A 20,332-nucleotide genomic window follows, 5' to 3' on the forward strand; every position below is an offset into this window, starting at 1 on the left:
TTTGTTAACCAAGTGATCACACTGTTATTAGATGAAGTATCCCAGTAGCCTCTGTGACTATTGGCCACATCATGTTTTTGTCTTCTCATTTTGAGGTGGTCTTAGCGCTCTGCCTGTGGCCTGTGGGTTGCTGTTCCCTTCCTTTCTCTCCTATTCTAACTACATCTCATAAAGCCTTCACTTCTTAAGGCTCTGGGAATGAATTTGTGTGCAACAGTCCTCCCCACTGGACACTGACAGGTCGAGAGGAATAATCGCTGAAGTGTGAGGGAGGCAGGAGCTGCTGTGAGGGACAGGGAAGGTGGCCGCAGTGCATCAGGACACGGCGCCTGTCAAGTTTCTGGGTCGCAGGACACAATAGAGGAGCTTGTGCCCTCCCTGTTCCCATCAGCAGGGCGGCTATGGCAAGTACAACAAGGGCGCAGAGGGAGGGTCTGGGAGGCCGAGGAGAAGGGGAGTTCTAAGTGGGTTTTGAAAGACGGGCAAACTTTTGACAGTAATGAAGAAAAGGCTTGCTAGGCAGAGGAGACAGACAAAGGTAAGGAAGAAAGGCACGTTCTGGGAATGTGTGTGGGAAATGGCAAGTAATCTGGAATGAATGGGGCACAGTGGAGAAACTGGAAAGGTCAGCTCCTGACTGTGGAGAGCCCTGAATGTCAGTTTAAATTTGGAATATGTGAATATGGTTGAGTGATATTTTCTAAAGCACAGATGAGCCCAGGAGCAGGATAGGCTGTTGGGCAGGACTGGAGGGCAGAGAGGGAAAGTCATCCTGTGGGTGAGGATCGTCTGGAAGAGAGGTCATGTCACAAGGAACTAGTCCAGGAGCCTGGGAAGGAGGACGAAGCACTTCCAGAAGTAACATGATCTGCAAGCACTATGGATACGCAGACAAAAAGTCAGAATTTTGAGCTTTTTAGCCTGATCAATGGAATGGTGCAATTCCCGGATAGGGAGAAAACAATTTTGAAGGGGAAATGAAGAAATCCGTATACCTGAGGGACATTGCATGGGACCTGAGACTGCGGTGCTCAGGAGGGAAGTCACAATTAACTGCAGAAACCAGAAACCACATGCGAACTAAAGTCCAGGGGATGAAGGAGATGACCAACAGGGCGCCCAGAGTGGGAAGGAGACAGTCAAACCCAGGCCAGGAGTTTGAGACCAGCCTGGGCAACACAAGGAGACCCCATCACTACAGTCAATCAATTGATCAATAAATAACCAGGCATGGTGGCATGAGCCTATGAAGGCTGAGGGAGTGTGAGATTACCCTGTGCTATCTCTTAAAAAACGAAACAGAACAAAACGAAAGAACATTCCTAAACTGAGATGGTCTTTATTAGAATCTGTGTTAACAGAAAGCTTTTCTCAGTACTCAGAATTCCCCCTGAGTTTATTAGCGAGACTATCAATAAGACTCTCATAGACTACATATGTTTGTTTATTTAAACAAATAACCGGTTATTATAGGTAAGGAAGCTAAGGCACAAGGTTAAGAACATGTATCTATGCTCACCGTTTAATGGAATAGTTCTCTGCTGGGTTTTCGGGACCCAGAAAAAGTATTTTAAAGCAGTTTCACAGGGTTTGCAAACTTCAGATTTAAAACTCAAGTTAACAAAGAGTTTCATCCAGAAATTTATAATATCACTAAGGTACATTAAAAATGTTTCAAAGTAGGGCGGCGCCTGTGGCTCAGTCGGTAAGGTGCCGGCCCCATATGCCGAGGGTGGTGGGTTCAAACCCGGCCCTGGTCAAACTGCAACCAAAAAATAGCCGGGCGTTGTGGCGGGCGCCTGTAGTCCCAGCTACTCGGGAGGCTGAGGCAAGAGAATCTCTTAAGCCCAGGAGCTGGAGGTTGCTGTGAGCTGTGTGAGGCCATAGCACTCTACCCAGGGCCATAAAGTGAGACTCTGTCTCTACAAAAAAAAAAAAAAAAATGTTTCAAAGTAATAGCATGAGTATACTTACAAAGTATAACTTTAAGAATAAAAATCAGCATAATATAAGCCTACACATATCGCTTCTTGGCCTTTTGGCTAAGATCAAGTGTAATATAAGCCTACATAAAAGACACCTTATTGCAAAAATATGGTAATATTTTGTTTAAAGACCAAATAGTGAATTGGATTTAATGTATATTTTTAAATCCATAAGACTATCTCAAATTTGGTTTAAATCTGTCTCTCCTTACAGAATAGACAAGTGAAACAAATCCAGAAGTTTGAAGTACATGGTATATGCTGGTAATCATAATATCTAGAATGTAATGTCACCATATGCTGGTTAATGTGCTAAGTATATCACAAATATATATAAATTTTGCATTAATATGAGGGTACAAATGTTTAGGCTACATTGTTTCCATTTCTAAGGTAAAGTTCAAGGTGTACTGAAAATCCTCACGCTGTGCCAACTAGGTGAGATCCGACCATCACTCTCCCACGTCCCCTTTTCCCTCTCATGCCTCTTCCTCCCCCTCCTAGAATATACTTGTTCTTTTGTGTGAGAATGTAGTGTTTATATATTGGTTTCGTATTGGTATTGAGTACTTTGGATACTTGTTTTTCCATTCGTGTGATACTTTACTAAGGACGTGTTTCATAGAGTCGGGTGCAATGACTCATGCCTATAATCCTAGCACTCTGGGAAGCCACGGTGGGTGGACTGCTTGAGCTCTGGAGTTTGAGACCAGCCTGAGTAAGAGCAAGACCCTGTCTCTAAAAAATAGCAGGGCGTTGTGGTGGGGCCCTGTAGTCCCAGCTCCTTGGGAGGCTGAGGCAAGTGAATAGCTTGAGCCCAGAAGTTTGAAGTTGCTGTGAGCTGTGAGGCCAGAGCACTCTACCCAGGGTGACCAAGCGAAACTGTCTCCAAAAAAAAAAAAAAGTGTTTCACCCATCCACGTAAAATACAAAAGATGTAAAGTCTCCATGATTTTTACGATGAATCAGAAATTTTATACAATGTTTACCCTTAAAATGAATGAATATATCCTTAATTGGATATAAAATCCTAGGCCAGCAGTGAAACCTGATATGCATAATTATTAGTGTGCAGTGGTCAAGAGCATGGGCTACAGCACCAAACCACTTAGCTTAGTATCCCAGCTGTGTCTCTTACATAATTCTGTGACAGGGTACTTAGCCATTTCATGCCTCAGACTCACCTATAAAATAAAGATAATAGGGTGATGCCTGTAGCTCAGTGAGTAGGGCGCCGGCCCCATATGCCGAGGGTGGCGGGTTCAAACCCAGCCCCGGCTGAACTGCAACCAAAAAATAGCCGGGTGTTGTGGCGGGCGCCTGTAGTCCCAGCTGCAAAGGAGGCTGAGGCAGGAGAATCGCGGAAGCCCAAGAGCTAGAGGTTGCTGTGAGTCCTGTGACATCATGGCACTCTACCGAAGGTGGTAAAGTGAGACTCTGTCTCTACAAAAAAAAAAGAAAAAAAAAAAAAGATAATAACTGTATCTACTTCACAAGGTGTCATGATATGGGATATATACTAAAGCACTTAGAATACTGCCTGACCTAAAAATAAACAAATAAAAAATAAAGATAATAACTATCTACTTCACGAGGTGTCATGATATGGGATATATACTAAAGCACTTAGAATACTGCCTGACACACAGAAAGTGCTCAATAAATCTTAGCTATTATTATAAGCTACAATTTTATTGTGTACAACAGAATGAACATTTTAATGAATGAAGTGACAGAACTTTCTATATAAGATTCTTGCAATCTTTAAGAACAACTTATTTCTTGAGATACCATTTCCAAAGAAAAGTACATTTAGGGATAAAAATATAATTCTATTTTGCTTTGTTTTTTCTAAGAGATAGCAGGTTACACCCGATTAACTTCTAAAAATCTGAATACCGATGGCAAGAAGTCTCCGAGGATGCCAGGTTTTAGATTGAGAGTTCAGTTACAGATACACTGAGCACCAGATCAGCTCATGAGTCATATTGCTTCTAGCATATATAATAAGCTATTTATAAACTTATACTTTTTACTTACTTTGCTGAATCAATAGGAATCCTTTTGAACGTGTAACTAATATAATTGTTTACTTAATTTAACACAGTTTCAAAATTTAATGCATTTGTTACATCTTGTTCAGTCAGATGTCTTATAGAAATTGTAACCCGCCTGTTAGAATTTATTTCTCTATTTATACTATATTTATACTGCCCTATTTACACTCAGATAAAAATACATTCAATAGTTGTTTCCGCCTTTTTTTTTTTTTTCCCTTTCAAGACAAGAGTCTCACTCTGTCACACTGGGTAGAGTGCCGTGGTGTCATCATAGTTCACAGTAACGTCAAGCTCTTGGACTCAAGTAATCCTCTTGCCACAGCCTCCCTCCTAGCTGGGACTACAGGTGTTCACCACAACGCCCAGCTATTTTTAGAGAAGGTGTCTCACTCTTGCTCGGGTTGACCTTGAACTCCCAAGTTCAAGCAATCCACCTGCCTTGGCCTCCCAGAGAGTTGTTCTTTTCTAATCAGCTATGAGCCAGGCACCACTCAAGCCCATGGATGTGCAGATCTTGTGCTTTCCTATTGTTTGAGAACAGATGAAATACATACAATTTCAACTAACGTCCAAAGCTTGTGTCCCTATTTTCTTATGGAAAGACAATACCAAATCTGATAATGTAAATAAAATGTTTCTACCTGAACAAAACACAGTGAAATTTAACAACATTAAACTGTATTAGGAAGTTAAAACAGTACCTCAGTTTAAAATGGCTTTAAGGAATTCATAGCTGTCATGGCGACATTCTGTATGAAAGAACAAAGTTTTGTTTTGTTTTTCTTCAGAAAGTAGTTCAAAGTAACTCATCATAGTATATGATGCAGAATAAATGCAAAATCAAAATAAAACTAAATAACCTAAACATTTTTATTTTACATTATAAATAGCAGCTTTAGCTTTAGCTTTAGCAGATTAAATTTGCACCATCCTACTGATTAACTTGATTCTACTTCAAAATGTACACTTAAAATTTCTCATGGAAACTGCCAAGACATTTATTGTTTTGATGCATGCATAGTAACATGGTTAAGTACGCCTTTCATGGTTTATTATAATTACTTGTCACTTATGCTGGATTCTACAATCCTGAGGGCAGGACTAGCAGGTACCAGCCTTGCCGTCAGTGTATCCCCAGGGCTGGAGTGGCGCCTGGCCCGTAGCAGACATTCAGTAAACATTAGTGGGGTGTGAAAGGAGACAGCAATTTGAAAATATGTAGTTAATTCTCTAGTTCTTTTTTTTTGAGACAGAATCTCACTATATTGCCCTGGGTAGTGTTCCGTGGAGACACAGTTAATAGCAACCTCCAACTTTTGGAGTTAAGCGATTCTCTTGCCTCAGCCTCTCGGCACCTGCCACAACACCCAGCTATTTTTTTGTTGCAGTTGTTTACCTGTCCCAGGCCGGGTTCGAACCCACCACCCTCAGTGTATGTGTCTGATGCCGTAACCACTGTGCTATAGGGGCTGAGCCAATTCTTTAGAAAAGTTCTTAAGAGTGGCATCTGTTCCCCTCCACTCCCACACCCACTGCAAGGCCTGTGGTCCTTGTGTCCAGGCTCTGCACTGGGCTGTTTGCCAGAGAAGAGCCCAGGAACTACCACCAGACAATTGAAGTCCCTCAACATTATTCCTCTTAAAGATCAGACAGGGTGATGGCAGCCTAGAAGACAAAAGCCATTTAGTTGTACCCAGGAGGGCTGGGGAGAGCTGCAGAGAGGATGTGACATCTGAGATAGACCTTAAAAGATGGCGTGAGTTTGCTAGAGAAGGAAGAGAGAGCAATTGAGGTGAGGTTTTGAAAAGCAGTAGAGGGGCCTGGAGTGCTGAAAGAGAGATTCCAGAGGGCTAAAGCATCTGGGGTGAATGGCCTGAATAAAAATGACCATCCTCCTGAGGTCTGAGCAAGAGAAAAAAAATCACCTAGTATTTAATAGTTACTGAGTCCTGCTTTTAACTGTGTGAGGAGCAACATGACACTATAAACACTTGCTCTCTCACATGTGTGTTTAAATATATAAAGCATTTACTGGGAGAATTTATTGAAGTCTTTTTTTGTGGGGCTTTTTGACTAGGAGTTGAAATGGAAGAAAAAGTTCACCCGTCAGGTGACATTAAACCAATTCCTACTAAATGTGCCAGAATAATTTTTCTCCACCTCAAGAAGTTAGTCTCCAGTCTATTCATTACTGCCTTTTTATAGTATTTTTATTAAATAAAACCTATTAAGGCCACCATACAAATCTCTTTGCTTATGCTTTCATCTTGTAACTGATCAATTTTTATATTGCTGACATCCCTTCTTCACCATTTGCTCATTTAAAAATTCATAGTATGTGAGATATGTCTCTGGGGAAATGTCTGTAAAATTTGTTACAGCTGGCAAATGTGTATGAGTCAGTGATAGCACATGACTAAATGCTTCACAGAAAATAAAATTTGTTTCTGTAGTAAGCAGAACTGTTTAAATGTTATTTATTTTTATGTTTCAAAGAAAATATATTGTGAAGTGCTGCATTGATTTAATACACAACAGTGTCTGTGTACATGCTGTAGAAGGAAAATTTATGAAACCTTTGCACAACTCCTTTAATTGAATTTTCCAAATCTCTCACCACACACAAATAATCAATATCTTCTGCAGAGAAAACCAGTCAGAATTATTACAGTCTTTCTTTTCAATTTTGTTGTCATCAGCACATACACAGCACCTGGATATTTATAATGTCTGATAGCAAGTTATTTATACCTCTTAAACACATAATTGGTATTAAGTGAGTCCAAATCTATAGTTTTTAAATTTTTTTACTGATATTATTTAAAAAGAAAAATTGTATTTCTATTAAAGTATTAGAAAATTTAAATCATGCAAGAAATTACAAAAAAGGCTTTGAAAGGTAATAAAGTTTGCTTTTACTTAAATCTTAAACAAATCTCAAGTAAGCATTTTTAGCAGTTAAAATGAATCCCCCAAACAGTGATGAATAGTGTTACCAAGAGCATCAACATTATTAGCAGGCTAAGTGTGACCCACATACAGCATGCGTGATGGCGGAGGACTATAGCTGTACATTAATGTGCATTTGGGCTACCCAAACTAATAGCTCTATCTTTTATCTTAAGATAAATCTAGAATGTTAAAGCATAAGGGTGAATTTTTGTTGTTTCTCCTAAAATTCATCATGTCTAAAATTTAAACCTCAGTGCTTTTAACACTGAAGTATCTGTTTGAAAAAAAGGTATCGTTTAGTGTTAAAATAGAAAAAACTAAATGGTTAGTAGTCGTCAGGGAGGAAAGTTAGTAGTCGTCAGGGAGGAAAATTATTTAGCTGATGTGATGAATACTTTTTCAAGCCTGAGTGGGGGAAAGAACATATTTTTATGTTTAAAAAATACTTCAGTGGATGGTTAGAAAGAAAAGACAATATCAAACTATTTTACAGTCTAAGAACAGAAGGAGTTTAAAATTTGTCCTGTAGTCTAAGAATTTGATAACTTTAAAATCCTATAACCAAGATGAATTTACAAGAACACACTAAAGAAAACAAGAACATTATAGTTTGTGCTTTTTAAAGAACAGAGCTAGAAATTCTGAAATATTTTCTATTATGAACAGCTGAAACAATCAACCTTTTTTAACAATGTAAAGTTCAGAGAGTTACATTTCATTTAAAATATGCATACTATCACCTACACAATTATTTTGAGAACAGATTAAGTATGTTTTGGATTGAAGCTAAGTGACTAGATTTCATATCTTGGCAACTGCTCTACAATTTGCTTACATTCTTTTCAAAAACATTTTGTTTACTGGAAGTACTAGTCATAGACAGACAATGACAGTATTTTTTAATATCTCCAGAAAAAATAAAAATACTAAGTACCATATAATGCCGTCTATTGACTAAGGAATATCTGTATCAAGTTGTTTTAAGTAGAGGCTGACTATGTAAAGTAAATAAATTTCACGCTTTACCATGTGATGATAATGTGACATTCCATCTGTATCAACTCACTGAATGGTCATATGTTGTAAATCTTCAGCATAACAAATTTAAAATAATTATGAAAATTCACATCCAAATCTAACAGAAAAAAAACCTTTCATTATTTTCCTAGTAGTCATAAAGCCAGTATTATTGAGGAAAGCAAAGTTAACCTTATTTCCTAAGTAACTGAAGAAAGAAGTCTTCCTTTGTTTGAGAAGTTTGTATGTAGCAGAGATCTTGTTACTCACATGCTCCATCAAGGCAGTCCCTGATTTGAAAACTATAAACATCTTAAATGTTTGCTTTTATGTTACTGTGTTATGTTTTAAATTCAATATACGGCAGATGTCTCTTTATTTTTTAAAACATTTATTATTTTTACAATTATACTTGATTAAAATAAATAGTGGAACAGAACCGAGAAACTAATTTGAAGGGACAATGAACGACAGCATCAATCCTGGGATTCTCCTGGTATCATCTATTTAAACAACTTCAGGAGATTTTTATAAGAATCTGAATACTATTCTTTTGATAGTGAAACAATTGGCTTATTCTCATCCTCATAATTACTCAAATGAAAGAAATTCTATACATATAATAGGAATGATTTTTAAGTTACACAATTTCTTTTTTGTTTTAGTTCTTCCCCTGCGCCCCCAAACCTGTGTGTCAAGGGTAGATTTGTCAATAGATATTTTGTATAATTTCTTGTATTATGAAAATTTGCAAAATATTTTTAACTTTAAACAATTCCAGGCAATAGGATAGTAAAAGAAAAAGGCAAAGTAGAAATTTTTATAAAAAGCTGAAGGCCAGATTTCAAAATAATTATAAATTAGTTTGAGATGTCAAAAAAAATTAGCAATACAGCACCAGTATAGCTATCTTGAATTAATGTAAAGATCTGTTGATCCAAATCTTAAAAAAAACAGTGATTACTGGCCAGGTGTGGTGGCTCACGCCTCACCCTAGCACTCTGGGAGTCTGAGGCAGAATTGTGTGAACTCAGGTGTTTAAGATCAGCCTGAGAAAAAGAAGACCCTGTTTCTACTAAAAATAAACTATGGTATACGTATACCATGAAATACTACTTAGCCATAAAAAGATGGGAATTTCATATCTTTTCTAACAACCTGGATGGATCTGGAGAACATTCTCCTAAGCGAAGTATCGTAAGAATGGAAAAACAAGCATCATATGTACTCAGTACTTAATTACAACCAGTAGATTAACAACTACACGCTCACATGAGAGAAAAACTAAATTCAAGAAAAGAGGGAGGAAGGAGCTGGGTAAACTCCTACCCAGTGGGTGCACAGCACAGATATACTGCACAGTTCCTGGGGAAAAGGGCACAACTACAACCTAGACTTTAACCTTAGAAAAGCAAACTATGTAACCCAATCATATGTACCCCCACATTAATCTGAAATTAAAAAAAAAAAAGAAAAATTAGTTGGGTATATAGCATACACCTCTAGTCCCAGCTTTTGGGAGGCTGAGGCAGGAGGATCACTTGAACCCAGGAATTTAAGGTTGCAGCGACCTATGACACCACAGCACTCTACCCAGGTCAACAGAGTGAGACTGGGGTCTCATAAAAATAGTGATTATTGGTACAAAATAAATGGTAGTCAGAGGTACTTAAAAATGGTAGACTAAAACAAGACTATTCATTTCAAAGCCCAATACTACATATAAAGATCCATTTTTACATTGGCCTAAGGGTTTTAATATCTTACAATCTATGATTAATTTGCTTATTAAGGTGTGGATGTGTATTTCCTATGGGAATTTCAAAACTGCTAATTAAAAAGAAAATACAAAAATAAGAAGCAATAGCTGCCCCAGATAAGGAATCAAGGAAAGAACTCCTAGAACATGCAAAGTCAGAGTGAAAGGACACCTCCAAAAGAAAACAGTAACTCCAGAGCAATGAAAACCAACCAAAACAAGAACAGTGACATGACTGGTAAAGAATTTCAAATATGAATTATAAGGAAGCTCAATGAAATACAGAAGAAACTAGAAACCCAACACAAAGAAACCACAAAAACTATGCAATAAACGAATGAAAAATTCACTGAAGAAATAGAATTATTTAAAAAAATTAAGCAGAGCTTTCAGAAATGAAAAAACTCATTCATAAGGACAAAACACAACCGAAAGCCTTAAGAATAGGCTAGATCAGGCAGAAGAAAGAATCTCAAAGCTAGGAGACAACACCTTTGAATTGAACAAGTCACTCAAAGAAAAAGAACAGAGAAATAAGAGGAATGAATAAAGCCTAAGGGAAATACGGGGTTTGGTTAAGGAGGCGTAACAAGAATCACAGGCATTCCTGAAAGAAAATACTGAAGAGCTGGAAAATCCGTACAAGGGAATACTTGAGGAAAATTTCCCAAGTCTTGCCAGAAATCTGGACATGGATATACTAAAGTGCAACAGACTGGTGGGAGATTCGTTGCCAAGAGGCAATCACCGCACTGGCCAAAGTTAACACAAGAGGATTTCCTATGAACTGTAAGGTGGAAGTGTCAGGTGACCCACAAAGGAAAGCCCATCTGTCTAACTGCAGACTTCTCAACTGAGACCATATAATAGCCAGATGAGAGTGGGGCCCCATTCTCAGTCTTCTCAAGCAAAATAATGACCAGCAGAGAATCTACATTCTGCAAAACTAAGTTTCTTAAAGGAGAAATAAAGACTTTTTCAGACGAGTAAACAGGAATTTGTCAAGTTGTGCCCCCAGGAAGTAGTTGGATCTGCATTATACAGTGATCAGCACAATAGACACCTAGAAGTGTAAAACCATCCAAATGCTAAAGTTCAGCGCCCAGATACCACAATGGCTCAACAGGTAAAACAAATTAGTCAAAGTTCTACTCAATGAGATGAACAGATATCCACCCTACTTAACAATTCTTTCAATAACTGTGAATAGACTGAACTCCCCCCTCAAGAGACAGAAATTGGCTGAATGGATAAAATGTACAAGCCAAGTATCTGCGGTCTCCAGGAAATGCATCTAACTCACAAGAACACATTCAGACTCAAGGTGAATGGACGGGAAGCAATATTCCGTGTAAGTGTAAACCAAAAGAAAGCTGGTGTAGCCATCATTATATCAGATAACATAGACATCAAAGCAACAAAAGAAAGACAAAGATTGTCATTATATAATGGTAAAGGGAATCATTTAATAAGAAAACATTACAATGTTAAATATTTATGCACCTAACATAGATGCACCTAGATTTATAAAGCAAACCCTACTCAATTTAAACAAAGTGGTTAACAGCAACATTAAAATAGCTGAGGACTTAGTACAGACAGAAATAAACAGATTCTCCAGGCAGAAAATAAATAAACACAGGATTTAAATGTGACTCTAGAGCAAATGTGTGTAACAGATATTTACAGAACATTCTACTAAAAAACTACTGAATATACTTTCTTCTCATCAGCACATAGAACATTCTCCGAGAATGATCACAATTTAGAACACAAAATATATCTCAATAAATTGAAAATATTTAAATCACAACATGTATCTTCTCAGACCACAGTAGAGTAAGACTAGAAATTGACTCCAACAGAAACACTCAATTCTTTTTTTTTCTTTTATTATCAAATCATAGCTGTGTACATTAATGCAATCATGGGGCACCATACACTGGTTTTATAGACCATTTGACATATTTTCATCACACTGGTTAACATAGCCTTCCTGGCATTTTCTTAGTTATTGTGTTAAGACATTTACATTCCACATTTACTAAGTTTCACAAGTACCCTTGTAAGATGCACAGTAGGTGTGGTCCCACCAATCACACTCCCTCCACCCTCCCTTCCCCTTTCCCCATATTCTTAGGTTATAACTGGGTTATAGCTTTCATATGAAAGCCATAGATTAGTTTCATAGTAGGGATGAGTACATTGGATACGTTTTCTTCCATTCTTGAGATACTTTACTAAGAAGAATATGTTCCAGCTCCATCCATGTAAACATGAAAGAGGTTAAGTGTCCAGAAACACTCAATTATACACAAAGTCATGGAAATTAAGCACCCAACTGCTAAATGATTATTGGGTCAAGGAGGAAATTAAGATGGAAATCATAGGATTCTTTAGACTAAATGAGAAAAGGGACATAAGCTACCAAAATCTGTGGCATTCAACAAAAGCAGTGCTAAGAGGAAAATTCATAGCCTTAACTGCACTATTGAAAGAACAGAAAGATGGCAAACCAACAATCTTTTTTTTTTTTTTTTTTTTTTTGGTTTTTGGCCTGGGCTAGGTTTGAACCCGCCACCTCTGGCATATGGGACCAGCGCCCTACTCCTTGAGCCACAGGTGCCGCCCGCCAACAATCTTATAAATCATCTTGAGGAATCAGAAAAGGAAGAGCAAACCAATCTCAAACCTGGCAGAAGACAAGACATACTAAGGTCAGAGAAGAACTAAATGAAATCAGTAACAAAAGAACCATACGGAAGATTAAAGAAACAAAAAGTTGGTTCTTTGAAAAGATAAAACTGATAAACCTCTTGCTAGATTAAACAAAAAAAAAAAAAACAGAAAAAAATTCCAATAAGCTCAATTAGAAATGAAAAGAGATATTACAAACTGGTATCACAGAAATACAAAACATCACCCCTGAATATTTTAAAAACCTCTATGCATATAAACTGGAAAATGTTGAGGAAATGGACAAATTATTAGAAACGCACAACCTCCGTAGCTTCAGTCATGAAGAAATGGAACCGCTACACAGACGACTATCAAGTAATAAAACTGAAGCACCAATAAAAACCTTCACTGAAGAAAAGTCCTAACAGATGGCTTCACAGCCACAGACCTACAAAGAGGAATTGGTACGTATCCTGCAGAGATTATTTCATAACATTGAGAAGGAAGGAATCCTCCTTAACTTGTTCTACAAAGCCAGTATTACATTGATACTAAAGCCAGGAAAGGACACAACAAAAAAAGAAAACTACATACCAGTATCCTTTATGAATATAGATGCAAAAATTCTCAATATAATTCTACCAAAAAAAAAAATCCACCACAACCAAATGGGCTTCATCCCAGAGATGCAAGGATGGTTTGACATATACAAATCTATAAACATGGTTAGAAACAAAGACCATATTATTATCCCAGGAGACACAGAGAAAGAGCTTGACAAAATTTATCATCTTTTTATGATAAGAACTCTTAACAAAATAGGCATGAATGGAACATATTTCAAAATTTTAAAAGTCATATATGATAAACCCCATGGCCAATATCATGTTAAACATAAGGAACATTGACAGCGTTCCTTCTAAGACCTGGAACAGACAAGGCTGCCCACTGTCACCACTTCTGTCCAACACAGTGCGGAAGGCAGGCCTAGTCAGAGCGTCAGACAGGAGGAGGAAGTCAGGGTGTCCAGGTGGGGACAGAACAGGTCCAACTATCACTCTTTGCTGATGATCATATACCTAGAAAACCCCAAAGATTCTATCAAAAGACTCCCGGGCCTGATAAATAAATTTAGTGAGGTCTCAGGATACAAAATCAATGTAAAAAATCAACAGCATTCCTGTACAGCAGCAACAGATGAGCTGAGAATACAATCAAAGATACAATATCTTCCCAATAGCAACAAAAAAACCCCAAATACATAAATTATGTAGGAATATATTTAACCAAGGAAGTAAAAGACCTCTACAGGGAGAACTATGAGTTAATTAAAGAGGAAGTCACAGAAGATGAAAACAAATGGAAAAACATTCCTTGTTCACGGATCAGCAGAGTCAATATTGTTAAAATATCTATACTGCCGGCTTGGCGCTTGTGGTTCAAACAGCTAAGGTACCAGCCACATACACCTGAGCTGGTGGGTTAGAATCCAGCCTGGGCCCACAAAACAACAATGACAGCTGCAACTAAAAAATAGCCAGGCTTTGTGGCGGGTGCCTGTGCTCCCAGCTACTTGGGAGGCGGAGGCAGGAGAATCGCTTGAGCCCAGGAATTGGAGGTTGTTGTGAGCGGTGATGCCACAGCACTCTAGGCAGGGCAACAGCTTGAAGCACTGTCTCAAACAAAACAAAAAAATGTCTATACTAACCTAAGTGATTTACAAATTCAATGTAATCCCCATAATATAAGATCATTGATCTGAGAAAAAACTTCCGGGATCCTGAGTTCCTTCTGGTCTGTGTGCCCTCATTACTCACCTGGACAAAGTCCATGGGACCCTTCTGAAAGACCACCACATGGACCACCCAGATCTGAGAGGACCAACGTCCACAGATGGATGCCAGGAGCCCCAGCAGATGAATCATTGGCACCAGGGGTGAGAAAATAAAACATTGAAAACCTTAAACACCCTTGGATAGCCTTCAGAATGGAAGACAACAAACATCAGAAGGTGAGTCTTCCAAACCCTACAGACAAGTCTTCTGCAGGGACCCAAACACAGGGAATGCCCACAGCGCCATTAAGTGATGAGTTATTCTGAAGGAACTGTCAGGACCAGTGAATTCACCAAACATTAGTCGCTCAGAGCAGCACCAGAACCCCATGTCCGCTCCTAGAGAAGCGAGTGCCTCTGAACAGCACTCTAGACAGGAGAAATAAGACTAGAGTGAGGATGCATAACCTGCGAGAAAGAACAGGACATTCGTACAAAGAGGTCAGTGAGCCTCAGGATGATAACTATCTCTATCGTGAAAAGTGCCAAAACTTCTTTATTGACTGCTGTGATGTTTATGGGCTCCTATATTTATAAAAGACACTTCAGTGGACAAGGGGAATCCCAACCATGCAACCCACACCCTGCCCCCTGGGCTGAGTATTAGAGAATCAGGCGTCCCTCAAGCTGGATTTGGAGCATGGAACAAGGCATCTGAGCTGCCACTGGGGATGCACTTTGGCCCTTATGAGGGCCAGATCACAAAGATGAAGAGGCAGCCAGAAGTGGATAAGCCTGGCAGATCGCCACAGGGAGAAACTGCTATGAGTATGTGGATGGGAAGGATAAATCTCAGAGCAACTGAATGAGGTATGTGAACTGTGCCCGTGATGACAAGGAACAGAAACTGGTGGCCTTCCAGTACCACAGGCAGATCTTCTATCGGACCTGCCAGGTCGTCAAGCCAGGCAGTGAGCTGCTGGTCTGGCATGGGGACGAGTATGGCGAGGAGCTGGGCATCACACGGATCGACAAGAAGAAGAAAGATCTCCCAGCAGGGCAAGATCCAAAGCCAGGGAATCATAGATGTCCGTAATGCTCCCTGACTTTCTCTTGTAAGAAATCCCTCAATCAACATGAAGGAGGTGCCCAATCCTCTCAGATCTCCCCAGGAACATCTAGAAGAAACCACCGCCGCCAACAGCAGCCCTGCCCTGGCGAGCAGAATCAGGAGCAGCAACTTTCTGACCCACATGGCTGGTATACAAAACCAAAGGCCAAGAAGTCTACGGAAAGGTGAAAACCCTCTCAGGAAAAAACACAGGAGAGCAAGATTTCAGGGATATCTTCCTACCCACGCAAAGGAGCAATGGGGAGCTCGAGGGAGAGTCAAAGAAGGATGTAAACAGGCCAGAACGTGGGACCACAGAAAACCGACAAATTACGTGTGAAGGTAGGAAACTCATTTATTCTAAAAGTCGCGAATGGAGAGTGTGGGGTAAGCGCCATTGGTAAGTCAAACCCCCTCACAGAGGACACACACAGGAGAGAAGCCCTATGCCTGCAGAGAGTGTTGGCAACGATTCAGTCTTAAATCAACCCTCCGCACACACCAAAGGATATACACAGGGGAGAAGCCCTGTTGTGCAGGGAGTGTTTGCAAGGATTCACCCCTAAGTCAAACCTCCGCAGACATGAGAAGACCCACACAGGGCAGAAGTTTGACATTTTCAAGAAGCCTGAGGAAGTCTTTAGTAATAAAACTTTAGTAATAAAATGTTGTATCCCCACAACCATAAGAAAGCAAATGTGGCCATAACATACCTCTATACCCTAGCTCTGAGAGGGCTGCAGGGAAAGTCTAGTGACCCTTTAGATTCCCCAAAAGTGTAAAGAGCAGACGTAACTAATGAAACAAATCCTCTACTTTCATGACTAGAGATGAGGAACAAAAAAACAGTGCTGAGGGGTCCTTCAGTATTCACAGGGTGCTGACTTGTTGTTTGCCATACTGATCCCCTCCATGGTTATTTTTCGGGGTAGTTTCTGGGCCTCCTGTTCTTTTTGTTTTTTTATTGTTGGGGATTCATTGAGGGTACAAGAAATCAGGTTACACTGATTGCATTTGTTAGGTAAAGTCCCTCTTACAATTATGTTTTGCCCCCAAAAGGTGTGTCACACACCAAAACCCCACCTCCTCCTTCCTTCTTTCTCTCTCTGCTCTCCCCTTCCCCCACTGTGTCATTAATTGTCCTCGTATCAAAATTGAGTACATAGGATTCATGTGATGCTTTACTAAGGTTAATACAAAGGCTGTAAAGTAAAAACAAACAAAAAAAACATGACCATTTTTTGCATATCTAGAAAAAATAATTCTATGTTTCATATGGAACCAGAAAAGAGCCTGAATAGCGAAAACAACCATAAGCAAAAAGGACAAATTGGGAGATATCATTTTAACTTCAAGCTAAACTGCAAGACTCTATTAAACAAAACAGCATGGTACTGGCACAAGAAGTTTTATGTCAGAGACATAAATCAACGAAGAGGAACAGAAAACCCAGTAGACGATAACATACACTTGGGAAAAGAATGCCTATTCAGTAAATGCTGCTGGGAAAGCTGGACAGCCACATGTAAAAGACTGAAATAGAATCTGCACCTCTCACTACTCACAAAAATTAATTCATGATGGGTAACAAACTTAAACCTTAGGAAGGAAACTATAAGAATTCTAGAAGAAAATGTTAAGAAATTCTTACAGACATTGGCCCAGGCAAAGAATTTATGAAGACCTTAAAGCAATTATTAAAAATTAACAAATGGAATCTGTTAAAAAGCTTCTGCACAGGAAATAATCAGCAGGGTGAGTAGACAACCTACAGAATCAGACAAAATATATACATGTCTATGTATCTGAGAAAGGGCTGATAACCAGAATCTATAAAGAACTCAAGCAAATCAGCAAGAAAAAAAAAAAAAAAAATCAGGCGGTGCCTGTGGCTCAGTGAGTAGGGCGCTGGCCCCGTATGCCAAGGGTGGTGGGTTCAAGCCCAGCCCCGGCCAAACTGCAACAAAAAAATAGCCGGGCGTTGTGGTGGGCGCCTGTAGTCCCAGCTGCTTGGGAGGCTGAGGCAAGAGAATCGCGTAAGCCCAAGAGCCGGAGGTTGCTGTGAGCTGTGTGACGTCATGGCACTCTACCGAGGGCGGTACAGTGAGACTCTGTCTCTACAAAAAAAAAAAAAAAAAATCAAACACCCCCATAAAAAGGTGGGCAAAGGATATGAACAGAAGCTTTTCAGAAGAGGATGAGAGTAATGGCCAGTAAATACGAAAAAAAGCTCAACATCTCCCACCATCAGGGAAATGCAAACCAAAGCCACACTGAGGTATCACCCAATTCCAGTGATAAACAACAGGTGCTGGCGTTAACATGGAAAGAAAGGAACTGTCAGTGGGACTGCAAACTAGTACAACCTCTATGGAGAGTCGTATGTCAGAGAACTAAAAGTAGACCTACCATTTGATCCAGTAATCCTGTTATTGCTTATTTACCCAAAGGAAAGTAAGTGATTTTATCAAAAAACATGAACATTTACTGTAGCACAATTCACAATCACAAAAATGTGGAACCAAACCAAGTGCGCATTAATACATGAATGGATTAATAAAATGTGGTACACCTATACCATGGAGTAGTACTCAGCCATATCAAAACAATAGTGAACTAGCTCGGCACCTGTGGCTCAAACGGCTAAGGCGCCAGCCACATACACCTGAGCTGGCGGGTTCGAATCCAGCCTGGGTCCACCAAACAACAATGATGGCTGCAACCAAAGAATATCCGGGCGTTTTGGCAGGTGCCTATAGTCCCAGCTACTTGGGAGGCGGAGGCATGAGAATCGCTTGAGCCCAGGAGTTGGAGGTTGCTGTGAGCTGTGATGCCATAGCACTCTACCAAGGGGAACAGCTTGAGGTTCTGTCTAAAAAAACAAAAAACACAACACCTTTTGTAACAAACTGGATGGAAATGGAGATTATTCTTCTAAGTGAAGTTTTGCAAGAAAGAATGTTAAAAAAAAAAACACCACATTTACTATTAAATTGAAACTAATCTATCAATACCCATGTGCACATCTGGTAGTAAAACCCAATGGAAAGCAAGCAGGTAAAAAAACGGAGGGGAGGGGAAAATTCACACCTAACAGTACAATGCACACTATCCGGTGAGGGGCCCACTTATAACTTTAATTCAAACTGTACAAAAGCAATTTACCCAAATGCCAAACATTTGTATTTCTGTAATAGTCTGGGGAAAAAAAAAAAAAAAAAACTAAAAAATATAAAAACTGCTAATTTAGTTTCCCACACTATGAAATGCTCAGAGGTGTAGGAGTTCGTAGATCAAACATCATTAATGACTTGAAAGTTTCCAGAATACTGGTTACAAAATAACTTAATGCTTTGTGCATCCTTCTAATGCAGCATCACAAACTGCATTAGTGCACTGTAGCCCCTATTTTTCTATATTCTTTTTCTTCTTTTTTTTTGAGACAGAATCTCACTACGTCGCCCTTGGTAGAGTGCCGTGGTGTCACAGCTCACAGCAACCTCAAACCATTGGGCTTAAGCAATTCTCTTGCCTCAGCCTCTGAAGTAGCTGGGACTACAGGCGCCCACCACAACACCCAGCTATTTAGCTGGCCCAGGCCAGGTTTGAACCTGCCACCCTCAGTGTATGTGGCTGGCACCTTAATGACTGTGCTACGGGCGCTGAGCCTATTTTTCTATATTCTTGAAAATAAATTTTAATGAAAAGACAAAATTAAGTCTTTCACTGAAATTGTATTTCAAAATAAATTTTAAAAGTTCAGTCATCACAGAAGTTGATTTCATCAAATACTGTCTTTTCTAAATGCAATATAAGGTTTTTAAAATGAAATTCATGATCTTTTAAAAGAACATTAAAAAGAACCCATGCTTGGTTTTAAGTAGTAAAATGAGATATGTTACTATGTAATAAACTAAAGCACAATTCTTTACCATGGTGAAGAAGTCCCGAACTCTTCTTTTCAAACAGTTTTTGTTCTATTACTTTTGTCACTAAAAGAAAAAAATCCCACATTAAGAATTAATACGGAATATGAATAATTTCTCATTACTTGGAAGAAAAAACTTTATAACAAAAATTCAAAGTAATACACATTTACAAGTATCAAATATAAAACACAATACCTTATTATATCTTATTTTTAAGATGAGCACTACATAAGAACAAGCCTACTACCAGTTTCCATACATACTTTTTCTTCACATGCAAGAGATATCCCCAAAATAACATGCCCTGGTAAAAGATAAGTGGCTTCTTCTTTTTTTTTTTTTTTTGTAGAAACAGAGTCTCACTGTACAGCCTTCGGGTAGAGTGCCGTAGCGTCACAGCTCACAGCAACCTCTAGCCCTCTTGGGCTTACGCGATTCTCTTGCCTCAGCCTCCCAAGCAGCTGGGACTACAGGCGCCACCACAACGCCCGGCCATTTTTTTGTTGCAGTGTGGCCGGGGCTGGGTTTGAACCCACCACCCTCGGCATATGGGGCTGGTGCCCTATTCACTGAGCCACAGGCACCACCCGTGGCTTCTTATTTAAAGAAGGCAAAAGCATCTTTATCACATAGCCAGTAATGGTGTATATATAAAGATGCCTATCAAATTTAAATTCAACAAGAATTAATAGGTTTATCTTTAAAATTACTGTCATTGAAAATTCATAAATTCTTCTTACTTAGTTTTTTGGTTTTCTGCATTTCTCTTTGTAAGAAACAGGAGATGCGGGAGACACCAAGCAGACTTTCAAGCTCTCTGCTGCCCTCCAAGGCCTGAAAGAAAGCAGCCTTGAGTGAATCAGGAAATTCTCTACACATCAAGATCACAGACCAATCTAGAGAAAGTGCAGTACAGACTGTTTCTTTCATCTGTAAAATTTAACCTGTTTGTTAGGAAATTTAACTTTTTTTTGGTAGAGACAGAGTCTCACTTTATCACCCTCGGTAGAGTGCCATGGCATCACACCGCTCACAGCAACCTCCAACTCCTGGGCTTAAGCGATTC

The 20,332-nt window shown here is 39.3% G+C and overlaps 1 protein-coding gene across 3 annotated transcripts in view; it reads right to left on the reverse strand.

Moving 5' to 3' along the window:
- Nucleotides 1-2,476: 2,476 nt before the first annotated feature.
- ITGB3BP (integrin subunit beta 3 binding protein) overlaps nucleotides 2,477-20,332 on the reverse strand; it is a 65,021-nt gene continuing 47,165 nt past the window's right edge. For 2 of the 3 annotated variants that reach the window (XM_053576425.1, XM_053576423.1), the window contains 4 exons: nucleotides 20,007-20,100; nucleotides 19,270-19,329; nucleotides 4,747-4,794; nucleotides 2,477-3,428 (listed from right to left, as the gene is read on the reverse strand). In XM_053576425.1, the coding sequence (XP_053432400.1) occupies nucleotides 4,748-4,794; nucleotides 19,270-19,329; nucleotides 20,007-20,100 (201 nt within the window). In that variant the 3' untranslated portion in view covers nucleotides 2,477-3,428; nucleotide 4,747. Of the gene's footprint in view, nucleotides 3,429-4,746; nucleotides 4,795-17,458; nucleotides 18,210-19,269; nucleotides 19,330-20,006; nucleotides 20,101-20,332 lie in introns of those variants that run through there. The other variant, XM_053576424.1, reaches the window with a different exon arrangement.

Source organism: Nycticebus coucang, chromosome 22 (assembly GCF_027406575.1).
Source record: "Nycticebus coucang isolate mNycCou1 chromosome 22, mNycCou1.pri, whole genome shotgun sequence".
NCBI classification, from domain to species: Eukaryota; Metazoa; Chordata; class Mammalia; order Primates; family Lorisidae; genus Nycticebus; species Nycticebus coucang.